The 24,664-nt window shown below is 39.7% G+C and overlaps 1 protein-coding gene across 4 annotated transcripts in view; it reads right to left on the reverse strand.

The window, feature by feature from the left end:
• L3MBTL3 (L3MBTL histone methyl-lysine binding protein 3) overlaps positions 1-24,664 on the reverse strand; it is an 81,405-nt gene that overhangs the window by 24,150 nt on the left and 32,591 nt on the right. For 2 of the 4 annotated variants that reach the window (XM_084889617.1, XM_084889618.1), the window contains 9 exons: positions 23,802-23,940; positions 21,700-21,784; positions 20,071-20,162; positions 18,146-18,250; positions 17,448-17,583; positions 15,399-15,490; positions 12,667-12,818; positions 4,387-4,463; positions 517-602 (listed from right to left, as the gene is read on the reverse strand). In XM_084889617.1, coding sequence (XP_084745743.1) covers positions 517-602; positions 4,387-4,463; positions 12,667-12,818; positions 15,399-15,490; positions 17,448-17,583; positions 18,146-18,250; positions 20,071-20,162; positions 21,700-21,784; positions 23,802-23,940 — 964 coding nt within the window. The remainder of the gene's footprint in view (positions 1-516; positions 603-4,386; positions 4,464-12,666; positions 12,819-15,398; positions 15,491-17,447; positions 17,584-18,145; positions 18,251-20,070; positions 20,163-21,699; positions 21,785-23,801; positions 23,941-24,664) is intronic. The other 2 variants (XM_084889619.1, XM_084889620.1) reach the window with 1 other exon arrangement.

Raw genomic sequence — 24,664 nt, forward strand, 5'->3', positions numbered from 1 at the left:
CCCTGGCCAGTGCGGCTCAGTAGGTTGGAGTATCCTCCTACACACAGACTAAAAGGGATGACAGGTTCGATCACCGATCAGGGAACATTCCCTGGTTGTAGGTTTGACCCCCAGTCAGGGCATTTGCAAGAGGCAACCTATCAATGTTTCTCTCTAACATCTATATTTCTCTCTTTCTTCCCCCTCCCTCCTCTGTGTGATATCAATTAAAAAAGAATAACTAAAAAAGAGATGTTTGTTGTACAAACGACTGACTACATACCAACTCAACCAGAATTATTTTCCAAGGAGCTTTAAAGTACAAAATGGAAGTAATTTTTAGATGCCAACAACAAAAACCATAGTAACAATTTTGACTTTCAAAACTATAAAAATTCAGAAACACCATTCTGGCCTTCTGTTTTCCTCCCATTCCTATTCCAATTCATCAGTACTATCTCTTTCTGTTCTTAAATTTCAATGAATAAACATTATCACCAACACAAATTAATCAAACAGTATAAAATATTCTCTCACCACTTTGAAAGCTCTTGCAGGAGCAGGTAAAGAATTGGTTTCTTCTAAATATTTATCCCAAGAAAAATGTTTCACATTTGAATAACCTAAGAGTTAAAAAAATTAAATCCTATTAAGTTTAACCAAAATGATAGTGAGAACCACAAACTGACCTATAATATTATGAAATGCTATCACTATAATACAGGAAGTTATGTTTTAATTACACATAGTAATTTTAAACTAGCTCCACATTCAGAACTATTTATAGTAATAAAATTGCTTTCATCTTGATCATGATTTCCCTATTAACTTTTAAATGAAAATTTTATATGTATATGTACAATTTACTGTCTCGGGTAAGAATAGTATTATAACACAAGACACATACAAAAACACATTAACACACAAACATAAATACCTTTAATCTAGCAACTTTATTTCTAATACTCCAGGAAATTCTCATATATGTATTACAAAGACCATGGTAGATGTGAAAATGTAAATCAGTTAAATGACCATCACTACAGAACTATGCAAAAAGCTGTATAGTACATATAAAAGAATTTATTAAAAAGAACGAGGCAGATTTATAAATACTATTATAATATGTGAAATATTCCAGACATATCATCATATTGTTAGACAAAATAAACAGGACAAAATATCATACCATGTCTAAAAGGACCCACCCTTCTACCCTCCTGCCCCCTGTACTTTCTCCAGAGTCCAAATTCCATTAGGCAGCCCCAGGCAGCAATGAAAGGTAGCCCTGAGCAGGAATTAACGATAGTCCAGTAGGGTGGGAAACATAAAGGGGACTGAAAACACCAGTAAACATATTATAAATAACAGAAGCCAGATTTCTCATGGACTAAAACGAGAGGTATAATTACGCAAAGTGGAAAACCAGAATAAATTCAGTATTGTGAAATATCAATTAGAGTTAATAATAACAATTCATGGTTTTTAATATGTATAAATGACATAAAAATAAAGATGAATAAATTTTTAAATATTTACATATTTCCTACGTCTACTGAGAAGATGGAAGCAGCAATACCCCAACAGTAATGAACACATCTAGAGTCCAGATCTTACTTTTTAAATATCCTTCTCTAGTAGAAAGGACCATGCAGACCGGGAGAAATGGTTGACTTCAGGGTTGGGTCAGGGAAGGCACAATATTAGCCTAATTGAGCCAGAAAGTAGGATGTTCTTAAAAGGATATGGAAACCAGTTTAAAGTGTCTCCTACTGGCCAAATCTGAGAAAATCTGGACATGAAAATAATGCTAGTAATGAATTATAACCCACTGGTGGCATTAGTAATCTATGGGTCCACACCAATATCAATAAGTTAAGTGCATAAATGGGAAGGCAAGAAAGCTATTCTTGGCGTAAGAATATCAACTCATATATACAAGAAGTAATAAAATAAGAAAAATTACCATTTAGCAACTTTCAGGATAATAATTCATACTAGAAATATCAATAGATGCTAAAATCAGTGAGTGACATAGGAGTGAAAAACAGGATATTTATAGACTCTCAAAGCATCTCTCCATAAACTACATTGATGGAAAAATCTAGAAAATATGATCTCAATCAATTAATGGTAAAATCAACCAGTAATGAGACAAATTGACATCATGTGCCACCTGAAAGGATGTAAGGAGAACACAGCCTGGTTTCTATGATTTCCCTGCCAAAAACGCATAACCTGGGTCTAACCACGAGGAAACACCAAGCAAACCCAAATGAAGTAACACTCTACAGAACGAAGAGACTAACCTGCAATCTTCACACACACTGCAGTTATGAAAGTCAAGGGATACAACAACTAAATGCAATGGTTGATCTTTTTGCTATAAATCACAGATCAGCAGGAGGGTGGGGCAGCAAGCTACAAGAGAGCAGGGCAGCAAGGTAGGAGGGGGTGTGGGGGTGCAGAGGGAGCTACAGAGGGCAGGGCAGAAGGGGGGGGAGCTACGGGAGGGTAGCAGCAAGCTACTGGCTACAAACAGGCGGTGGAGAGCTATAGGAGGAGGCAGGGCAGCAAGCTCTGAGGGGGTCGTGGGGAGGGGGAGCCACAGGAGGGCAGGGCAGTGGACAGAGAGCAACTGGAGGGTGGCAGTGAGCTACTGGTGCACGAATCCGTGCACAGGGCTACTAGTAAATAAATAAAAATAAAGGAATCCTCACAAGCAATTTGGATGGTGACGGTGGTGATCATTACTCACCTGCTCCTAATATTACATGAGTCACAGGACACAGGAGAACTGACTAGAAGTCTTTCCGCCAGCACCACCTTCGGGCCATAAAACTACTAATACCTAGCTTTAACACTTTATGATTTATGTAAATATCCTTTCACCTTCAAAAAACGGTTTGGTAAACCAGTGAAGGACGGAGGCTTCTGTTCCTTCACACATGAGAAAACTCAGGAAGTGGGAAGGACTCGCCTGCCCCGTCACAGGAATGGATGGTCCCGAGAAGAAATGTCCAGACACTCAGTGAGATACAGTAAGGAGGAACTGGAGACAAGCCTAAAGATGGAGCCAGCTGTTAGGATGGAGCGAGACAAGTATCTGAAGCTCCAAGCTGAGCCTCTGCTATTTCCATGCTGCGGGCGCTATCCACCCAGCAGCTCCCAGCAAACCCAGGAGCCATCCTTTCCCTGAGATAACGGAGCCTTCATCACTCACATGCAACCTCTGCAGCCGAGGGACAGCTGGGAGCTATGACCCTGTCTTTTCATAGAGGCGGCAGCCATGGCACCTTACACAGGGATGCTCAGAAACTCAAGGCCTTAATTATGATGGTGAAGCCACAGAATCGGTTCCTTACACATGAAGACAAACACAAATTGACAAAGAAGACTGCGTATCAGCAGTCACACTGTTCCCTGTACAAGACAGAGAGAGTGAGCCGAGAGGGCTCTAGGCCGGAGGCAGACAGCTGAGGTACCTGACCACTCCAGGGGGCAGAGAGGTGTTAATCCCCACCATGAAGCTGTGAAACCTACGTTCAGAACCAGGGGTCACAACGGAAAAAGGAAAAGTGAATGCGTGAGTTCTCATCTAAGGGGAAAAAACGAATCCCACTTCGACGTGCACATTGTGCTTTTTCACAGGATGGACCTTGACACCGGATGGTCCAGGCCCCACCCACAAAGGCTGCCCATATGTCCATCTCTCCAGGCTCGTCAAAGCCTTAGACGAGGGGTCGGCAAACTGCAGCTCGAGAGCCACATGCAGCTCTTTGGCCCCTTGAGTGTTCTAACGCCACTTCTTCAAAATAGACTCGCCCGGGCCGAAAACCGACTTCTGCGCATGGGCCAGGAAGTTTCAATCGCACTGTATGTGCGCGCCCGCATGTGGTATTTTGTGGAAGAGCCACACTCAAGGGACCAAAGAGCCGCATGTGGCTTGCAAGCTGCGGTTTTCCGACCACTGTCTTAGACAATTCACTTCTATGGTTAGACAACATATTTACATGTGTATTAATTTAAAGTCTAGCTAGAAATGAATTTCCATTTGAGGAATGAAAGATCTTTTAAAACAGAACTTGCTGTTTTTCCAAACAAGACAAAGATGGGGAATCTGGAGACTAAGGCACACTTCTATACTTTCAGATTACCGAGTGTCAGCACACTATTGCCTGCAGGCGGGTGGCCTCTTTTTGCGAATCAAGTTTTACTGCAGCACAACCATGCTCATTCATTTACATGCTGTCTGTGGCTGCCTCTGTGTTTCATCTCAACTGAATAGTTGTGAGAGAGACTGTACGGCCTACAAAGTCAGACACAGTTACTATCTGGCCCTTTTCAGAAAACGTTTCCCGACTTCTGATCCATGAGAACAATATAAGACGTACAGTAGACACAAACCTGGAGGAGTGATGAGGGCTCTTCTATGTTCTTTACACCAACCAACAGGATGAATGTGTGGGCTGGATGCTTCACACCTGTGGATTATATAAATTTAAAAATTGTAACTATCGGGATAAATTGTCAAGTACTAGCAAAAGTAGAAAAACAGTAATTAGAGACCGTGAACCATTTATTACAATAGATCTTATTTGGGGGGAAATTGCTAAACCAAAGGATCTTTCACTCACCTAATATATTAATACCAAGAACTGGTCACTGCATGTAAAGGCCTTTTATATAGTAGGGTCCCTGGTAAGAGCCGTTTTAGGGGAACCGGGGCTAGGAAAGGGCAAAAGTCTTACTAGAGGGGGTGTAAAAAGAGGAAGAAAAGATGGAAACCCGCTGGTACAGAAAATGGGCTTTAGGAGTTCTGTTCTTAAAGGAAGCGGAGCTATGAGACACTGGATAGCAAAAGGGAAGCTTGTTTTTTGTTTCTTATGTTGGGAAATATTTAGGGGAAGCTGGCAAAGCACAAATGGAAATGCTCTGTTCTATTTTACAAACTTGAAGTTTACTACTAGAATGACTTCAAAATAACATGTTTTTTGAAAGGATGGGAAATATTACTCTATTTATTCAAGAAATAGACCACCATGATCAGGGCACCATCCAAGGTGCTGAGGCTACAATAGCTGTGGAAATAAAAATCCCTGCTCCACTCGGGTACTGTAGGAATAATTCAATAGACAAGTGTGACCTACTGATGCAGAACAACCGACTCAGGGAAGGAGGGGGATCCTACGCGTGAGGGCAGTGAAGCATCGCCCAGAAACAGAGAAGGGCCTGTCTGTGGGCACTGATCAGGAAGGTACCCAGCAGACAAGATATTGGAAGCACCGAACATCCCATCTGTGTCTTTTTTCTCAATGCAATAGGAAGCAAGATTACCAGCTGAGAAAGAGAATAGGTAAGGGGGTGTGAGGAATCTGAGGGGGGAAAGATAGAAGTGAAATTTAGTGGTCTGGGAGACTGGATAAGGATTTGTCGTAGAATTATAGGGCAGAACTAAGGGCCCACCTGAGGTTAGCGGTCTTGAAGGTGAAGTCAAACCAATCAGTATGGTGTGTGTGTGCGCCTCTATCTCCAGTTATACTCAATTGCCTAGGCACAGGCATACAGCAGGCAGAAAATTGGATGCAACCAGAGTTGGGATCTTACTAGGCTAACACAATATTCACGGAAGTAGCTATAATCCTACATAATAATATGCTAAGTGTCCATCGTCTGTTCAACCAACCAAAGCATAAAATGATATGATATGCTAAGGCCACACAACGGTTTGCTATGATGTGCACTGACTACCAGAGGTCAGACACTCCAACTGGCAGGTTAGCTTGCTGCTGGGGTCCAGCCATCTGGGACTGAGTGAGATGGGCCAGACATGCCCAGGAACCCTTCCACGGTCCTTCCCTGGCTGACCAACCTCCCATGTCCCTTGCTGGCCCTGATTATGCACTGATGGTGCCCCTCAGCCTACGCCCTCTTGCAATCTGGTACTCCTCAGGGGATGTCGGAGAGCCAGTTTCAGTCCAATCCCTCAGGCCGGAACTAGGGACCTCACTGGTGCACAAATTTGTACACTGGGCTTCTAGTAGTATTACAAAATAGATAGTTATATAGAAGCATATCACAATATCTTCTTTTAAAAATTGGTAGAACATTTCCCATCTATATTCTCAAAGATAATAGGCATAATGAAGTTAAAAAAAAAATCAAAGTCAAAATACTTCAGGAAAATACTACATCTCCCTCTTAGAAATTTATATAACATATCATTAGCATATTGGACTGTGACGTTATGTTATAAACAAACCAGTTTCAAATGACTTAACCCAGCATTTCCTAAAGATATTTCACTGTGAAATGCAACTTTGGTGGGCAACCGTTAGCATCGTGTGGAACAGCAATGTTCTGCAGAACACAATCTAGGAAATGTGGATCTAAGGATGCCAAAGACTCCAGTCTGGCTTTATAAACCAGATCTGTTGAGTCCACCCTGAAAGATCAGAACATCTCAACCCAGTCCTCTAGACGGGGAACTAGAAGATAGAAAGACAAGAAGGTAATGGTGGTTGGAGTTTCTGGAGAATAAAAGTCTTCCAAGCAATAAAAATAAAGAACTTTCTAAGAAAGAATTTAAGTGAATTACATTAACATATAGGCACCACTTTGCAAATCAACCTTTCTGAGTGAACCGTGAAGAGTAACCGAAGGTGCGTTTATGTAAACCCAACTAAATGCTGATTTTTCTCAAAATTATTTTAGTAGAAAATCTCTTTAATTGTATAATCAAAGCTTATTCTTTTCTTTCTTTATTTACTTATCTCCTACCCATCCTCCCCCACACTATTTATATTTTAATCCTTACACCCAAGGATATGTTTATTGATTACTAGAGAGAGAGAGAGAGAGAGAGAGAGAGAGAGAGAGAGAGAAGGAGGAAGGGGGGGTGGGCATCTGATGTGAGAAATACCAATCTGCTACCTCCCATTCGTGTCCCCAACGGGGATCAAACCTGCAACCCTTTGGTGTACGGATGACACTCCTACCAACTGGAGCTATCCACCAGGGAATAGTATTATTTTTCTTAATCTATACATGAGGGTTACAGATATATTTAGAAATGTGAGAGGAAAACAAGCACTGTTAGGCCTACAAGTTCCTACAGCAACTGAGACATCCCTCACAATACATATTTTCATAAAGTGTATTTTAATTACACAATTCCTTTAGATGCATTGTTATAAACTGTATAGACAAAGCTGTGGAGCACTATTTCCAGCTATACTATTCTTTTTTCCAAGATAATCATTTGGCTATTATTAGTAATGATACATTACCTTTATTTTACGAAGCTTTTTATTTTAGGGTCAGCTGTTAATTAATATAGGGCTCATTTAAAATGAGAAAAGAAACAAGAACAAAATAAATATGTAACATTTGTTTAACTTTTTCTTCCCAATGTAATTATCAAGGACTTTTTATAATTATCTGCCAGGCTCATGGTGATTAAAGTAAGAGCATTAGACATTACTAATTCTTTTGATTTTTCTATTAGGTTTCTTTGTAAGTTGCAAATAAGAAAAATACTGTGGTATGTTTTGGCCATATATTCCTAAACTACCTGAATCTTATATAATAAGGTTTTAATGTTACCTAAATATTGATCAAAGTCACCATTTAACATAAACAAGGAAGCCATAATTTCATGTCACAAAGAAAATGAAAACAGCCCTATGTGTTACTAGTTTACTTAAACTCTCTCCATAAGCAGACAAGACTTCATTCAGAATCCTTTCTGCTACTATTGTAACACAAGTCATCTTAGTCCCATCTAGTGTCCAAAAGCAGAAATGTAACCAAGAAGAAATACAGTGAAAAACAGCTAATGTAAAAAAAGTTTGCCAAATTTTCAATTGCTGTATCTCTCCTTCCTTCCTTCCTTCCTTCCTTCCTTCCTTCCTTCCTTCCTTTTTTTTGTTTTTTTTTGGGGGGGAAGGGTGTTAAGTATATCATTAAAGAAATCCACTTCAAAAAAATTTTGAAGTCCATTTCACATGTAAGTGCAAATTAATCAAGAATGAAGACTGCTAAGATCCAATCAGACCCAGACTGGCAGATAATAATGGAAATAATAATTTATGAAAAAACCCATGTTTATACTCTAAGGATAGAGTGAGCAGACATTAAGATCCTTATTTTATGGAAACAGAAAGAGGTTAAATGATTTCACCAAGTCCTCATGTTGGAAAGAAAAAGACCCTGGTTTTATCGGGCACAGCCAAAAGCTAAATAAAACCAGTGCACACCAGCACTGGCCTCCATAGATCTAGGCAGAGAGACAAAAACAGTTTCAAGACACTTACATAAGGAAAACATCAAAGTCCTCATTCCAAGCAATAATGGTTTAGCTTCTTGAAGAAACACAGGACACTTGACTCTCCCACTCCCTAAACCCAGAGCACGAGCCTGTCAGTTTACTTTCTGGTGCCACACTTTCCTGGCTCCCACATGTGCTGACTCTGCAGAGCCTCCATCACTCCGTCTTACTACCAACCCCTGGACCTCATGAGGCTGAGTCAGCGAGTCCTCCTTTGATCCCCAATTCATTTCCAATCCCATTCCCCACACCAGTTGTTTTCAGTATTATGCATTTCCTTCTTAAAACTCGATTGGGCCCTAGAATCTGTACAGAATTAAACAGAAACCCAGGGGTAAGCCATAGAGTGTTGGCGTGTGGACTTAAGGGTCCCCAGTTTGATTCTGGGCAAGGGCATGTACCTCAGCTGCAGGCTCAATCCCTGGCCTTGGTCGGGGCGCATGCAGCAGGCAACCAATCCATGTGTCTCTCTCACATTGATGTTTCTCTCTGCCTCTCCCTTACACTCTCTCTAAAACAAATATATAAACAAACAACAAAAAAACAAACCACCCCAAAACTAAAAATCCCAATAGGAAAATATAAAGATGCCATCTCATTACCCTAGTGTGTTTTCCTTTAATTTCTTCATTTTCTCCAGGCTGAGAGGGAAGAGAGTTTATCTTATCTTAAGGTTAGGCTGGTGTCCCTAACTGTCCACAGTCTGGATAGCTCCCCTCTTTCTGGCCACTCCGCACACCTGCCTCCGGAGTCCCCATCCCCTCAGTCCCCCAGCCCCCCAGGGCCTGCCCGAGGTGCAGGCAAGCCTCAGATGGCGGCTGCCCAGCTGCCCAGGGTCACCCAAGGCTCAGGTAACCAGGGCTGGCCAAGGCTTGTGCTGCCAGCAGTGGCAGCAGCAGAGGTGTGATGGGGACATTGCATTCCCCTGATCACCAGGTCGCCTCCCGCCCTTGAGGGCTCCCAGACTGTAGTATTTAATTGCACCAGGCCTCTAGTATTTAATAAGGCTGGAGAAATTCCAGCGATCTTAAGCAATTTTCAATATGCCTCAATTGCATATTGATGAAGAGAACACTGTATTCTTTTTCTGATAATTAACAAAATATAATTTCATATAAACAGTTAAAAGTATAAGTAAATTTTCAGAGTACATTCCATCCTAAAAATGATTATTTTGTGCTCTTAAAAGTACAAAATCAGCCAAGACCGGTTTGGCTCAATGGATAGAGCGTCGGCTTGGGGACTAAAGGGTCCCAGGTTCGATTCCGGTCAAGGGCATGTACCTTGGTTGTGGGCATATCCCAAGTAGGGGGTGTGCAAGAGGCAGCTGATCGATGACTCTCTCTCATCGATGTTTCTAACTCTCTATCTCTCTCCATTCCTCTCTGTATAAAATCAATAAAATATATTTAAAAAAAAAAAAAGTACAAAATCAGAGCTACAAGAGATCACTCTGTTTTCTCTTCTCTTTCTAAAAAAGGACTCAGATTTCTTCTACTCTCTAGGCATCAAAGAAAAGTGACTGTGACAAATTCTTCTAGACTTCCTCATCACTATTATCCAGGAGTATATTGAATAGATCTTATATCAAATAAACTTACACTTTAAAAACCCTGTAATACTTATAAGACCACAAAAATAACTCAGCATTCAGGCAAAACCTAAAAACAAAACCATTCTCCCTAAATGAATCAGAACTTCAAAAACAAAAAGCTCTCATTTCAACAAATCATCTTATTTTTTCCATCATCATTATCCTCTCTGTCCTCTTCCACCTCCACCCACGCCTTACCCCTGCAATCACCACACTGTTGTCCATGACAATGAGTTCTCTTATTTTTTATTTTTTGCTCAATCCCTCTAATAATTGCTTTAAAGTTTCATTTAGTAAGCAAAGGACTAGACCCTCGTCATCACATTGGTACTTTCATCATCACAGCACATCAAACACAGGTGGGGAGACACGTATATGACCCAGAAGGGACAGACTGACATTATTTCTAAATTTACAGTTTCTCACCCATTCACTCACTGAAGATCAATACAGATAATTTTAAGTGAAACAAAACCACCAATTTAAAGGGAATATGAAGAACAGAAAAACATGGTAAGCAACATGACAAGGATTCAATCAGCAAACTCAGACTGTGGGAGACTCAATAGGATAAACAACCTGGCTTCTTCAGTAATAGTTATAAGGAGAAGGAAAAGATACAGAGGATTAGAATCTATACATGAGAAAAGATCAAGAGGCCCTGCTGGTGTGGTTGAGTGCCAAAACCTATATCGAAGGTTGCTGGTTTGATTCCTGGCCAGGGTATATGCACATGTTGCAGGCTCCATCACCAGTAGGAGGCAGCTGATTGCTGTTTCTCTCTCCCCCCCTCTCCCTACCTCTCTCTCTAAAATCAATAAAAACATGTTTTTTTTAAAAAAGATCAAAGAGGCAAATCCAAGAAATCACATAGTATACACCTCATTTGAACCCAGAACCATCAAACTAAAATAAAGCCCAACACAATTGGGGGGAATGCTTGCATTTAGTAACATGATAGCATTTATAGCATTATATATTTAGAAAAGAAGAATCTATCTTTAGAAGTTACATAATGAAATATTCACAGATGACATGTTATGATATCTGGAAGTTGCTTCAGAACAATCCTGGAATTGAGATTTTAGGAGTAAGAATGCAGAGAAGACATGAGTGGATATAAATTGGTAAGTGCTGGTGCTGTGTAATGGTGGCAGGAGGGTCACTCTATTACTCTACTTTTGTACATGCTTGAAATGGTCCATATTTCAACAAAGGTTTTCATTGCAAACTGAATGAAAAGGTATCCACTGAGGAAAAATTATTATGCTTTGCAGAAAAAAATCTGCGGAAAAACACACCAGATGTTCAAAAGTAATTGATTCTGTGATGTAAACGCACAATTATCTATATCTTAAAAATTCTATAGAAAGCATATGTAACATATAATAAAAAGGATTTTTAAATCGAATAGCAAATGACTTTCACTATCTCTTTTTAAAACTAATGCAGTAAAATTGATGAGTATCTAAGAATCCGAGATATCTATCACTTCTCTAAAATTTTATCATTTCAAGTTTTCTCTAGAAGGAACTAAAGACTTCAGAAATGCCTTTCATCAGGAAACTGAATTATAATGATCAACAAACATGAATTGGATATGGAAAATCATTACTTCAATTACTTAATCAAAATATAATGACTTTATTATAATCTACCTATCTATATAATCTATCTATATAATAGAGGAATATGCAAATTAGCTGAGACACAGTAAAGTCTCAACTGAACAGCAGGGCCCTGGGGCTGAATGGCGCCTGGCCAGGGAGAGGGACCTCAGACCGCGTCCCTTGCCCTGAGTGGTTTGATGGGGGACCTCAGGCTGTGGCCCCCTACCCTGGTCCCAGGCTGGGAGATCTTACGTTATGCCACCCACACAGGTGCCTGGCCAGGAGACCTCAGGCTGCGCCCCCTGCCTCAGCATTGGGCTGGGGGACCTGAGGTTGCGCCCCCTGCTTGGTGGGGCTTGACGGGGGACCTGAGGCCACCCAGAGGGGCTTGATGGGGGTGGGGCCACCCGGGTCTGGGTCTCCTGTGTTTTTGAAGCACGTGTGGGTGGTGGCAGGGACTTGACTCTGGGTCCCTCGGTGTGCCCCAGACTCTGATAGGAGGGCGATTTTCATATACATTTTACTAATGTTCTTTCATCTCTGACACTTCTATTACAGAAAAAAGGCAAATAGCAATATTAAAATATTTCCTCTAATTAATCCCCTTTTAATGTGCACAAATTTTGTGCACCAGGCCACTACTTATTTTATAATTATAATTTTATAATATGTTGCTCCTGCTACATTATGTAGTATATCCAAACACAATAAGGATTAAAAACAATATTCCTCAACTACTATATTTGTATTCAGTTATTGTAAATGGTTAAATTAGCTACAGACATAAAAATATGAGAGATAGATGAAAATAGTTTTCTAAAAAATAAGGGATGACACCCAAGCCTGAAGGAGGAAGCTGTGAGTCTATGTAGGTCACGTGTGAGCATTTGTTGGGATGGCGTGTGCAAACCGCACTTCCACAGCAGAAAGCCAACTAAAAGACAAATCATAAAGTAGAATTGAAGGGTGTTATTTAGAAATACATGCTGTAGGGTACAGGAAAAGTTTAAAGATCTGAAGTAGATAAGAGTGGGGCAGCATATTATTTTCTGTTCAGACTTTGATTGCAATTGTTTTTAAACCATGTACCTGGTTTACCTGGATAAACACTAAATTAGAAGAAGCACACACACTGCAATGGAAAAATGGCTCACCAATAGTCATAGCTCTCATCCCAGTTGTCAAAATGTACCAGGAAACGATTGTCCACCATATCTGTTACCGTAGCAACACAGATAAATGCAGGGTTCTTTTTGTCTACAGCTTCAAGCTTCATTCCAACTCGGAAGCCTGATGGGATCACGGTCTATGAAACACACAGATTTAATTAGAGATAAGCACACCCTCATCGGTGAGCCCGCACCCTCCCTGCACCTCTGGGTGAAGGCCTGGCATCCACCAGCTGTCTCCACACCATTTAAGACTCAACCACCAGCTTTACAGCAGGGTCACTTTCCAACAGGAGCAGAAAGAAAAATGTCCTGTTGCTACACCCAATTAACTGTCCCAATTAACTATGGGGAACTCAAAACTAAAACACCCTCAGCCTCTCAGAGTTTAATTAATATTAACGTGTGTTTTGGTACCTTAGACGATTATATTAGTTAGGCAAGTCTGATTCACCAAGTAAGTTCCCTTTCTGTTTTTCTCTTTCTTGATTATAGAGTCAACAATGAAAGTTATTTCACACAAAATACGCACTTAGTAAGTTAAAAATGTGTATGAGTCAGTACACATTCACTCCCACTTCTGAAAAGATTTCTCAAAAGAGTACTGAAAGTAGGTCATCTTCATAAATGAACTGGCTGTTCATATGTATATAGCTATTTATTCAATAGTTTGTAATATAAGGAAATCCACAAATTATTAGCCATCTGGGACATGGACCCAAGATAATAAAAAAATCAATAAAGTTTAGTGCTTAAAGGGCAGTAAAATGTAAACTTTCCTTATAATCTTTTGTGAGGGAAAATAGTATTCTCAGGAAGTGTACTTGGGCATCAATTATGCCTATCACAATCCTTCTGACCATCTAAAAATAAAATCCTCTGCCCGGCCAGTGTGGCTCAATGGTTCAGCGTTGACCTTTGAACCAGGAGGTTACAGTTCAATTCCAGGTCAGGGCACATGCCGGGGTTGCAGGCTTGATCTCTATTATGGGGCATGCAGGAGGCAGCCAGTCAATGATTCTCTCTCATCATTAATGTTTCTCTCCCTCTCTCTCTTTCCCCCCCCCTCTTTGAAATCAATAAAAATATAATTAAAAATAAATAACAATAAAATCCTTCTGTCTAGACTCAAAAATACTGATACTATCTTAATTATTTTAAGCAAAATAGATGCTGTCTCTCTTTTTAGTATAAATACACCACTGTCATTACAAACTGTAGATGACCCGGTACCTGAAAATGTTAGAATTTAGTCCTGGCTGAATTGAAGAAGCAGTCACTAAATGCTACAAAGATACTTTGTAGCATACTTTTAAGTCCTGAAATTATCTATCAGAGATCTGACCATAAATATTTGAGTATTCTAAGGTAGAGGAAACTACAAAAATTAATTGCTTCTTAGATACCAATCACATAACCCAAGATTAAGTTGTGTGCTAGCAAAGCACAGAATTTAAGAAGACGGTTCAAAGCAGTTAATCAAATCCCCAACTGAAGTCTTCATCAGAGAAGCAGGCAGGGTAGAGGAAACTTGGGAGTAGTGAGAGCAGGCCACTGGGGTTTCCACCTAACTGCCCTTGTCTTGACCGAAAATACCTCTTAACAATGCAGAATTTACATTCCGGCAATTAAGCTATCCTCTCAATTAAGCTGCTTTAAAATATTAACGTGGCTCATTTGATTTCTATTACACGCACCCTTCAGTTCTCTAATTCGACCAGGCTTATGTTTAGTTTGATCAGAGAATCTTGTAGCCATTCCATTGATGCTGAAAACAACAGGTTAAAATCATTTCCCAAATGGAGGACATTTGGACGGGGGGTGGGAAGAACGTCTCTAATCCTCATGTATCTTTTCATTTGGAGGGAATGTTATGGAAACATTACTGCCTCTTTCCACATTCTCACTGCTGTTACCTGACTAATGGATCTGCAAGAAGGAACAGGTCACACTCTAAGTGTGGGAGGGTGTGTATGCCCTGGTCCAATGCTCCTGGGTTTGGGTGGTGGGGCAGGAAGGGCCAGTAAATCTCTTTAATTCTAGGGCTAAGAACCAAGAAGCTCATTTGATAGCAGAGATAGGGCATGCAATTGAACCCTTACCAGTTACAAAGACAATATTTTGGTTTTCTACCTGATTGCTCTCTGTTATTTCCAATTTGATCAGAACTTGGGCCAGGAAGAAGAATGTAAGGTATCAGGCCTCCTCAGAGATGTCAAATGTAATGGGAAGCAGTAATACAGGTCAAGGAGGAAAAAGCACACACACACATCGGATGGTGCTGCCGTTACACTGAAAATAAAGCTAGAAGCTAGGGTGAAGGCGAATCACAGTCTCTAGCATACAAATCCAAATAGGGCTCCGTTCGTCTCACCATGTGAATCCCACTGCTGCAGTACCCTGAGCAGATGACAGTAACAATAAAGTATCCCATCTATTTACTGTTTTATGCACCTTAACTGTAAATTACACCTGCATTTTGTACTAGGTTGCCTGCTACTATTCAATAAAAAAAGACAACCATGATATGGCTATAAAAAAGAAGTTTACTTAGGAAGATTTTAAGCTAATTTTAAAGTTTAATTAAGGTAAGAGTACTCTATTTACCAAAGCAATAAAATTTGTTATAGTTTCTTGCTCTCATTTGGAATTTATCCTACAGCCACTTTTTTTTTTTTTTTTTTTTTTTAAAGAAAAAGTATTTTGGATGTACTTACTATATTCTGATTCTCAAATAATGACTTAGGAGCAGCCTGAGCTTTACATGTCTTCAGGTAAGTCTGCCAATTAAATTCTTCTTCTTTATAACCTAGAGCAAGAACATATAAACAGACTTAGTGACATAGCAAAATATTTCACACTTAGTTTTCCATTCTCACTTTTTAAAAAAAATATTTTTTTATTGATTTCAAGTAGGAAGGGAGAAAGAAATAGAAACATCAACTTTGAGAGGCAATCATTGATTGGCTGCCTCCTGCACGCCCCCTACTGGGAACTGAGCCTGCAATCTGAGCATGTGCCCTTGACTGGAATTGAATCTCGGCCCCTTCAGTCCACAGGCCGATGCTCTATTCACTGAACCAAACCAGCTGGGGCCCATCCCACTTTTATCTGTAATTCAAACATGTGAAAATCAGATCAAGTGATTGTTTTTAAAATACACTTTTATTGACTTCAGAGAGAAAGGGAGAGGGAGAAAGAGACAGAAACATTGATGAGAGAGAATCACCAATCGGCTGTCCTGGGAATCGAACCCATAACCCAGGCAAGTGCCCAGACCAGAAATGGTACTGTGACCTCCTGGTTCATAGGTTGATACTCTACCACTGAGCCACACTGGCAGGGCCAAGTGGTTTTTTTAAACAGAAAAAATTTAAATCATAATTCACAACTATGCATTTTCATACACAGGTTGTGTTTATTTACAACAAATTATACTATTTTCTTTTCAATTCTGAATAAATAGTAATGGATATAACGAAAAGGTGTAAGGAAGTAAATACATATTATACTTAGGTACGCTTCTTTAATTACCGGGGCATTTCTATCAATATTTAGGTAGAACAGTAGGGTAGTGACCTGGAGTAGTCAAATTCTTTATTTTTCCCTTACCTATTCTATTTCGGGAGACTAACTTGTAAGAACTAATGGGAAGCTGGAAAAATAGTAATACAACAGATTAAATCTTTTTGGCCTATCACCACAGGACTGATAATTGAAGATTTATGAAGTAAGCATGTTGGTAAATTAGAATAATGAAAATGTCCTTGCCTTAATTTTCACAATTTCATGCTTAATGTTGATAAAGCCAACCTTTCCTTACAGAAAGGAAATTTAGCATTTTATCTTATCCGTTCTCTGCTACTCCCATTAAAAATCATGAAACGAACAGCTAATAAGTCACCATATATAAGCAGTCAATTCATATAAAGACTTACAGATTTTCTTTTTTACCCTCATTTTTTTCTGTATGTTTTTGTTTAATCCCTCAGCTATTTGAAAATACCATCCTGCCATCAATTTTTCACTTACAACCAAAGGATACTATTAAAAAACAATAACTGTGAGACAGGTCCAAAATATCAAACTAGTAACAGGGATCTTTTGTATCATGTTAACACTACTATTGCAATAGCTGAAAAAGGAAGGAAATATGCCATTATTAAACATAGAAATGGACTGAAAGATGGTATCTGTTGTTCTCGGATCTTTATGTAAACATGAAACAGGCAAAATTATTGGCAGACTGTAAAGAACTCAATAATAAAAAAAATTACTATTAGTTCAACCACCGTCTAAACCAATTTTTAGTGTTATATTGTCTTTTCCAATCTGATAAATATTGTCATCTATATATTCAATGCATGATTTCTTAAAATTTCTTATACATTAAAATATGAATAAGTAAACTTAATTTTGCAAACAAGTTAGAAGTAATTTTTCAAATCAGCTTTTTCAAATATATATATATATATATATATATATATATTTGAAATGGCAATCTTTAGCTAAAATTTTTTTGTACTCAAAGTCAAAATTAAGTATCTTGCAAATGTTATTTTATATGCAAATAAGGACAAGGACATAGTTTATTCTCTTGAATAGGATTCTACTTTTTTTTCCTTTCACTCTAATGAATGTATTTGTTCATCAAGCTTGAATTTAGACCTATCTGAATTATAGAGCTTGAATTCTTAAAAATTCCAAATCAACAGGTAAAAATGTTTTTATAGAATTTAAAATATGAAACCAAAAAGTGACAATACCTTTGGGAGGGTGCAGCTTATGGCCAGTTTTCTCACACCACCCAACTGGGTGAATATCCAGAGCGTCTGCATTAACCCAGAAGTCATAGCAATCAGGATACCCGTCAAAGTGCAGCTTTATCCGGTATCCACAAACCTGGAATAGGTGACGTTTGATGAATTAAAAAACAAAAAATACATGCAGAATGCGGTGTGCATGGACATCCAGCATGATACCGCTTCTGTTCATCAAAGCACCCTCATTAACAGCAGCAAACACCTGACAAAATCCAAAGGCCAAGGCTCTTATGTACATGGGAAAGGCTGGGCTGCAGTGTTCTGGCTTCATCCCTGGTTACTCAGGAGCATGGATGGATATGAGATGAAAAACACTTTTCCCACATGTACACATCCCCTCTCATTCGTGCATCACCGTGGGGGGCTGGCATGGAAGCAGCCGGCCCAGCACAGCCACACGGCTCCTGCAGTCCCAGAGCACCTGCCCCGCTGCACACTGCGTGCCGGCTGCTTGTCCTTCACGAAGCGCCGCACACGGTGGTATCCTGCCAGACCAAGGTTGGTGCAGACCCAGAGAAGTCCACAGATCCTCTTTCTCAGGTAATGACCTGGGAGCAGCCTGAGCTTTGCATATCTTCAAAGCATCTTTTCCCATTATGAAAACTCCACAGTCACCATTTTATTTTAAAAATAAAGCTTACCTCAGCCACTGTGAGGACGCAGTACACGGACTGATGCTCAGGGTCCACGCCTTCTAATTTCATGCCAACTTTAAACCCATTTTTGTTATATGGAAAGGATTGATACTACAATGAAAAAATGACAGCAGTTTTAGTATTTTTATCCTGAATGACTCATCAAAATTATGAGTAATTACCATTCTTAAATAAAGTCTTTAACCAAATAAATAGCTTGTAAAAATTAAGACAAGGATCACCTCATGATCCAATGGAAAATGGATAAAGACTACAAAGAGGTCACAGGAAAGAAAATTTAAATGTTTTACATATTAGAAAAGATGCTCAACCTCACTCTAATAAAAGTCATATAAAAATTACACAAAAAATGTATTTCACCTGTCAGGTTGGTAATGATAAAAAAACTGTTGGCAAGACTCCAGGGAAAAAGATGCACACACACATCACTAGTAAGGATGTATAGTAAATTGCAACCTCATGATATCTATTAAAAAAGAGCACTCTCTCCAGCTCAGCAATTTTAATTCTAGGAAATTATCCAACAGAGATAACCACATGTGCAAAATGGCAGGTGTACACAATTATTCATTAAGACATTTACATGGCAAAAGATTTGTGTATCTATCTTCCATATGTACATATAGTATTCCTTTTATGTCTAATCTATAATAATTTAAGGTGCCCCATAAAGGTTGACATATATATCATATATGTGTGTGTCGTGTATGTTAATATATGTCACATGTCAATCCATAGGGGGCAGCTTAAATTACTATGGAACAGATGTAAGACTGCATTTTATGCATTAATATCACAGGATGATAAAGGAAAGAATGAACTGAGATGGAATAATTTCCAAATTAAGTTAACAAAAAAGCAAAGTCCAAACAACAATATGAGTGACATATGTTATCATTTGGTTTAAGAGGAGGAGAGGATTTGGATTTGCATGCATTGCTTATCTCAACCACTGATCCACGCTGGCCAGGCCTATACATAATTTTTTTTTTTGAATGTAAAAAGGTTATTCCTCAAAGGAACAAAGTTACAGTAAATAATTATATAGAATACTGCTTACTAGTAAATTAAATGTTACTGTAGAGAACTCATCCTAATATTTACTTGTCATACTTTTTAAAAAATCCATAAGTTCCTACATATTTAACAATGTATTGATGGCAGATTTATTATATAGTGTGATTTAATATTATATAATTTAAGCCAAGAGTCAACAAACTATATTCTACGGGTCAAATCTAGGCCACCATCTGTAAGTGAAGTTTTACTGGAATATAGCTATATTCATTCACCTCTATTCTGTTTATGGCTGCTTTCCAGACAGCTACAGAGCTGAGCTGGAGCGCCTGAGCCCAGGTGCCCACAAAGCCTAAAATGCTTGCTCTCTGGCCCTTTACAGGAAAAGTTTGTTGACCCGTTAGCCCAGGTGCAGCAGCTCCTAGCTAGAACTATACCTTTAACTGATTTTGAATTACTTATGATACCGTATCTTCGCTGTAGTTAATAAAATATAGTAATTCATTTTTACATTTTTGTTGTGATATTACGTAAATCTCAGTAACTCATTCTATTCTCCCGAAGCTATCATGTTGACATGAAATTTCACGCCAGTTTTTCTTTTATCTACTCGTTTTTTTAGCAGTAGCAAAAATACCTCTTAAAATGGAGTGAAAGCTGGGTAAGTGCTGAGAGAAAAGAGCATGTGTGTAGCGGTGTGCCTACGCACACAGCTTGGGAGAGAGGGTGGTGTCATGTATTAACGCTAGCTGGCCCTGCAGGTACCCCTCCACATAAGCACACACATGCAAAACAACATGCTTGAGAAACCATCCCAAGTCACAGGTGCTAAACAGACAGTGAACATGGGAGTGCTGACGCCAGACAGTGCAGCCGCTCCAGAGGGGCCGCACCTCCTTGAAGAGCTTCGTTGGCACGGCCACGGCCTTCTCCTCTTCCAGGTAGGATGCCCAGCACCAGGCCTTCTTTCCTTTGGGAGGCAAACCTGAAAGGCAAGTGAGATTAAAATGAGAGAATCTCCAAGTCTAAAGCGTTCACAGATGTGCACTGTGAACGCTCACTTCCCTAACTGCTCACGAGGCCTGGCTCTTCTCTTCCTACCACAGCTGGTTCTCAGTCTCCTCCCTTGGCTCCTCTTCCAAGGAAATGGGAGCCACGCAGTGAACTGCAGTGTTATCTGCAGCGATGAGGGTAGAAGGAAGACTCAGAAGAACTCAAAGCAAAGAAAGAAGACGCAGTAGAAAGCCACAAAGGAAGGGTACCGTGGAAGCTACAGGAAGCAGGTGCTTCAGGGGCAGGATGCTCCAAAACTAAGAGGACTAGAAGTTGAAAACTAAAAATGGCCAGTGCACTGAGTGGTTAGGGAATGGCTACTAATTAGGGTGAAAGGGAAGAAAATCAATTCAGTGAGGGACAGATTTTGAGCAGCAAAAGAATATATGTGGTAAAGATATGGTGCCAGCTAAAATCAATTTTATTTGGGATTAACTTGACAAATAATGGAAACTAAAAGGAAAATGCAATAGCTGGATAGGTCACAAAATTGGGGGAAAGGTATTTTAAAGATGAGATCTGAACCAGCTAAGGTGGAGCTCAGGAAGAGAAAAAAAGTCTGAACTGCTAAGGAGTAAAAATAAATGACTAAAGGATCAAGGTCCCACAGGAGACAGGGCCCTGAGAATAAAAACGAAGGTGAAGGGAGAGAGATATTAACGACATCTTCGAGGCAAAGTGCTGAGTAACTGAGAATTTATTCCCTTTCATCTCGGTGACATAAACTAGAAGCCATCTCCCCCAATGGTAAAAGTTAGGCTGTGTGCTTGAGGCAGGTTGAAATGTTTCAAACGCTTTTCTTTCAAGGCTTAAAAGATGAACAGGCAAGGAATGCATCCATCCCAGAAGAGGAGCCTTGGGGTCATAGTCCTGATGTGTAGGGACAACATGACTGGGCGGGGCGGAAATGGAGCTGTGCAAGTGGAGTGACCCGACATGGCAGGTCAGGGGGATAAAGCCCAGTAGGGAAATGAAGTGAGGTCCATGCCGAACAAGATGGGAGTTCATCCGCTCAAGTACTAAAGGGAAGGGCCTGAGGACTGGATTCCTCATGAGGATAAAGTGTTACTAGAAGAACAATGGGGAAAGAAAAAAAAAACAAGGTTCCATACTAGGAGGCTCTGGTTTGAGAGAAAACATTAAAAACTTAACACTCACACTCTTAAGAAATGAACAAGAACATAGGTGTTAACAAAAGTGCAGAAAAAGATGAAACCTACTGATGCTCAAATAAAGTAAGGTTTTCTCGTGTCTGCCCAGACACTATTCAAACGTTACCAAGTTCCATGTTTCCCTTACCGACTTCTTCAAAACTATAATCTTTATTGGATAAAATTTAATTTGAGAAATCCCAAAGTAATACCTTGGCTGCCCTAATGTGCATTACAACTAAGACTAAAACATCTACCCGCCTGGAATATTTTAAGTTTCATAAAGTTACAAGGAAAGCCTTTTCTTCATCGACTCACCCTGCTTTAACACAGCTGAATCCGCGCGTCTTTTCCTTCGGGCTCTCTGTGAAGCCCTCAGGATTCTTCCATCTTGTTTGTTTTCCTACAATAAGAGAGGAAAACTATGATTTTTTTTCCTCAAAGTTTGTAAAACTGGCACCAATAAAAAGTTACAGAGCTATCAGAAAGCATTATTTGTTTTGTACTTTTCTTCAATTTCACTTCCTAAGTTTTAAGGAAAGAAAGGATATATGTAATTTGAGAGCTATGCTGCTTTTGGCCTAAGGTCATCACAAAATATAAGTATTTCCAAGAATAACTCTGTAGAATAGCAGGGATCCTGCTCCTGCCTACTTGAAACACTTACTTCTCTTAGCTCCTGGGATCCTCTGTTCTAATATTCCTCACACCTCCCCGGCCTCTCTTCTTAGTCCCTTTGCTAGTGTCTCCTCCAAACCAGCCCTCTTCTGGTCTCTATGTAATCTCTTCCCTAAGTTTTAAAGGTCATCTTCCTACCAGATATCCCCGGTCCATATTCCGCACTCATGCATACACCTGCCTACTGGATCTTCACATGGATGTCTCATAAGCATCTCAAACTCCTGATGCCCAAGTAACTCCAGATTTCATACTCCAGCCTTGCTTTCCAGTCTTCAGTAAATGGCATCATTATCCAGTCAATGGTTCAAGCCAAAAGCCTAAGAGCTAGCCCTGATTCTTCTCTTTCCTTCACACACCAACAAACCTACCTACACAGCCCTCTTAGCTCGTCTACTACAATAAAATCCTAACTGGTTTCCCTCATTCCACTTTTGCTCTCACCTGGCAAAGCTAGAGTGATCATTTTAAAAAATATATATTTTATTGATTTTTTACAGAGAGGAAGGGAGAGGGATAGAAAATTAGAGACATCGATGTGAGAGGAACATCGATCAGCTGCCTCCTGCACACCCCCCAGTGGGGATGTGCCCGCAACCAAGGTACATGCCTTTGACCAGAATCGAACCCGGGACCCTTGAGTCCGCAGGCTAATGCTCTATCCATTGAGCCAAACCGGTTTCGGCAAGAGTGATCATTTTAAAATATAAATAATATCACAGTGTCTTCTTGCCTTTAACATTCCAATGGCTTCCCATCACATCCCATCACACCCAGAACACAATGAAAACCCATCACTCTGGTTTACCATAAAGCCCTCCATGGCCTGGACCTCTTTAGCTTCATCTGACTCCACTCTCAACTGTATTGTCTTCTTTTATTTCCTCAAACAAAACATGCTCCACATTATTGTAGGAACTTTTCCTTAAGCTTTTCCTCACTCCTAACTTCACCAAGCTGACTCCTCTTTTAGGATTCAGATCACATTGTTCATGCCACCTTCTCTGAGAGGCCTCCTTGACAACCCAACTCAAAATGACCAATCCTCAAGCCCTATTGTAATTCTCAGCAAAGCACGCATCACAGGCTGGCATTTCTCTTGTTTATTTTATTACATGTTCCCTTAGTAAGAATGTAATGTCCCCGAGAGTAGACACCTGTCCTGCTGCTGTGTTGTTCATCCCTCATTCTCAGCTCCTAGAATAGTGACTAGCAAATAAAGGTTATTCAATGTTGATCTTAAGGAAAATGCCTCAAGACCTTCAAGTTCTTTTTTCCTAAGAACCATTAATATATGCTTGAGGGATGCGATATTTATGTTTTAATTAGAATACTCTGAATTAATATTCCCTAAATATACCTGATACTGATGTGCCATTTTCTTTCTATTCACATAGTTTTGATGAGATCTGTCTGCAATTTACCAAAATGGGCCTGGGATCTTGCTATTGAAAGAAACTAACAGTTCATTGTCAAAACTAAAGGTCTACTGTTGTCTCTTTCCAGCAATAAGCACAGGAATTCCTATTTCTTCACCCTAAGAAAGGGGTACTATTATTTACAATTCCCATTTTGAGATTAGGACAGCAACAAAGAGAAGGTAGGTAGATAACGTGCTGATGGTAACACAGAGAACTGCTGAAACAGCATCTGAAGTCAGTAACTAGCTGCAGAGCTAGTGCCTTTGACCATAATGCGACCCACTTAGGAAACACCTCTGTATTCCCCTAAGAGATACTAACCATTTCATCATCTCTCTCTTCTGCATCCTCCTTGGAGTCTGCTTTCAGAGATAGCTTTGGTTTCTTCTTCCGACTGCACTTAGGGTCTTCTTCCTCATTGTCTTCTCCTAGGTCCCTTTCCTCCTTCTGATCTCTGCTGCTTGTAAACCCAAAATAATGACAGGAAACAATACCTATCAAACATCTACATGGTGAGTATCAATGCGAATTCTTTTAAAACATCACCCTCCAAAGGAAAAATATTTAATCACCAGGATAAATGTGTAGACATTAGACTAGCATAGATAAGGAACATGCCAAACCATTATCATGTATTGTGACACTGTCAAGGCTAGAAAATGGAAATTAGCTCCTATGTTAATTTCAAAAGGGAACCAGTACTACTGTTATATGTGAAACAGATTCTCACAAGTTTAAAATAATTTGTCTTTCACATCTGCCACCCGTACTAATAAAAGAATCAGTTATTGCCCTGGCTGCTTTGGCTCAGTGGATAGAGCGTCGGCCTGCCAACTATTAGGTCCTGGGTTCGATTTCGGTCAAAAGCACATGACCGGTTGTGGGCTAGATCCCCAGTAAGGAGTGTGCAGGAGGCAGACAATTAATGATTCTCTCTTATCATTGATGTTTCTCTCTCTCTCTCTCTCTCTCTCTCTCTCTCTCTCTCTCTCTCTCTCTCTCTCTCGCTTTCGCTCTTGCTCTCCCTATCTGAAATCAATTTAAAAAAAGAAAAGAATCAATTATTCAAAGATATTTCAGTTTTCAGGTCTACTTTAAAACTAAGATTTATCCATTATTAAGAATAACAAGTCCAAATGAAAAAGGCCAAGTGTAACTTTGTAAAATATCAGTTGGCGAACAAA

The sequence above is a fragment of the Pipistrellus hanaki genome, assembly GCF_964339955.1.
Source record: "Pipistrellus hanaki genome assembly, chromosome: 7".
Classification (NCBI taxonomy): domain Eukaryota; kingdom Metazoa; phylum Chordata; class Mammalia; order Chiroptera; family Vespertilionidae; genus Pipistrellus; species Pipistrellus hanaki.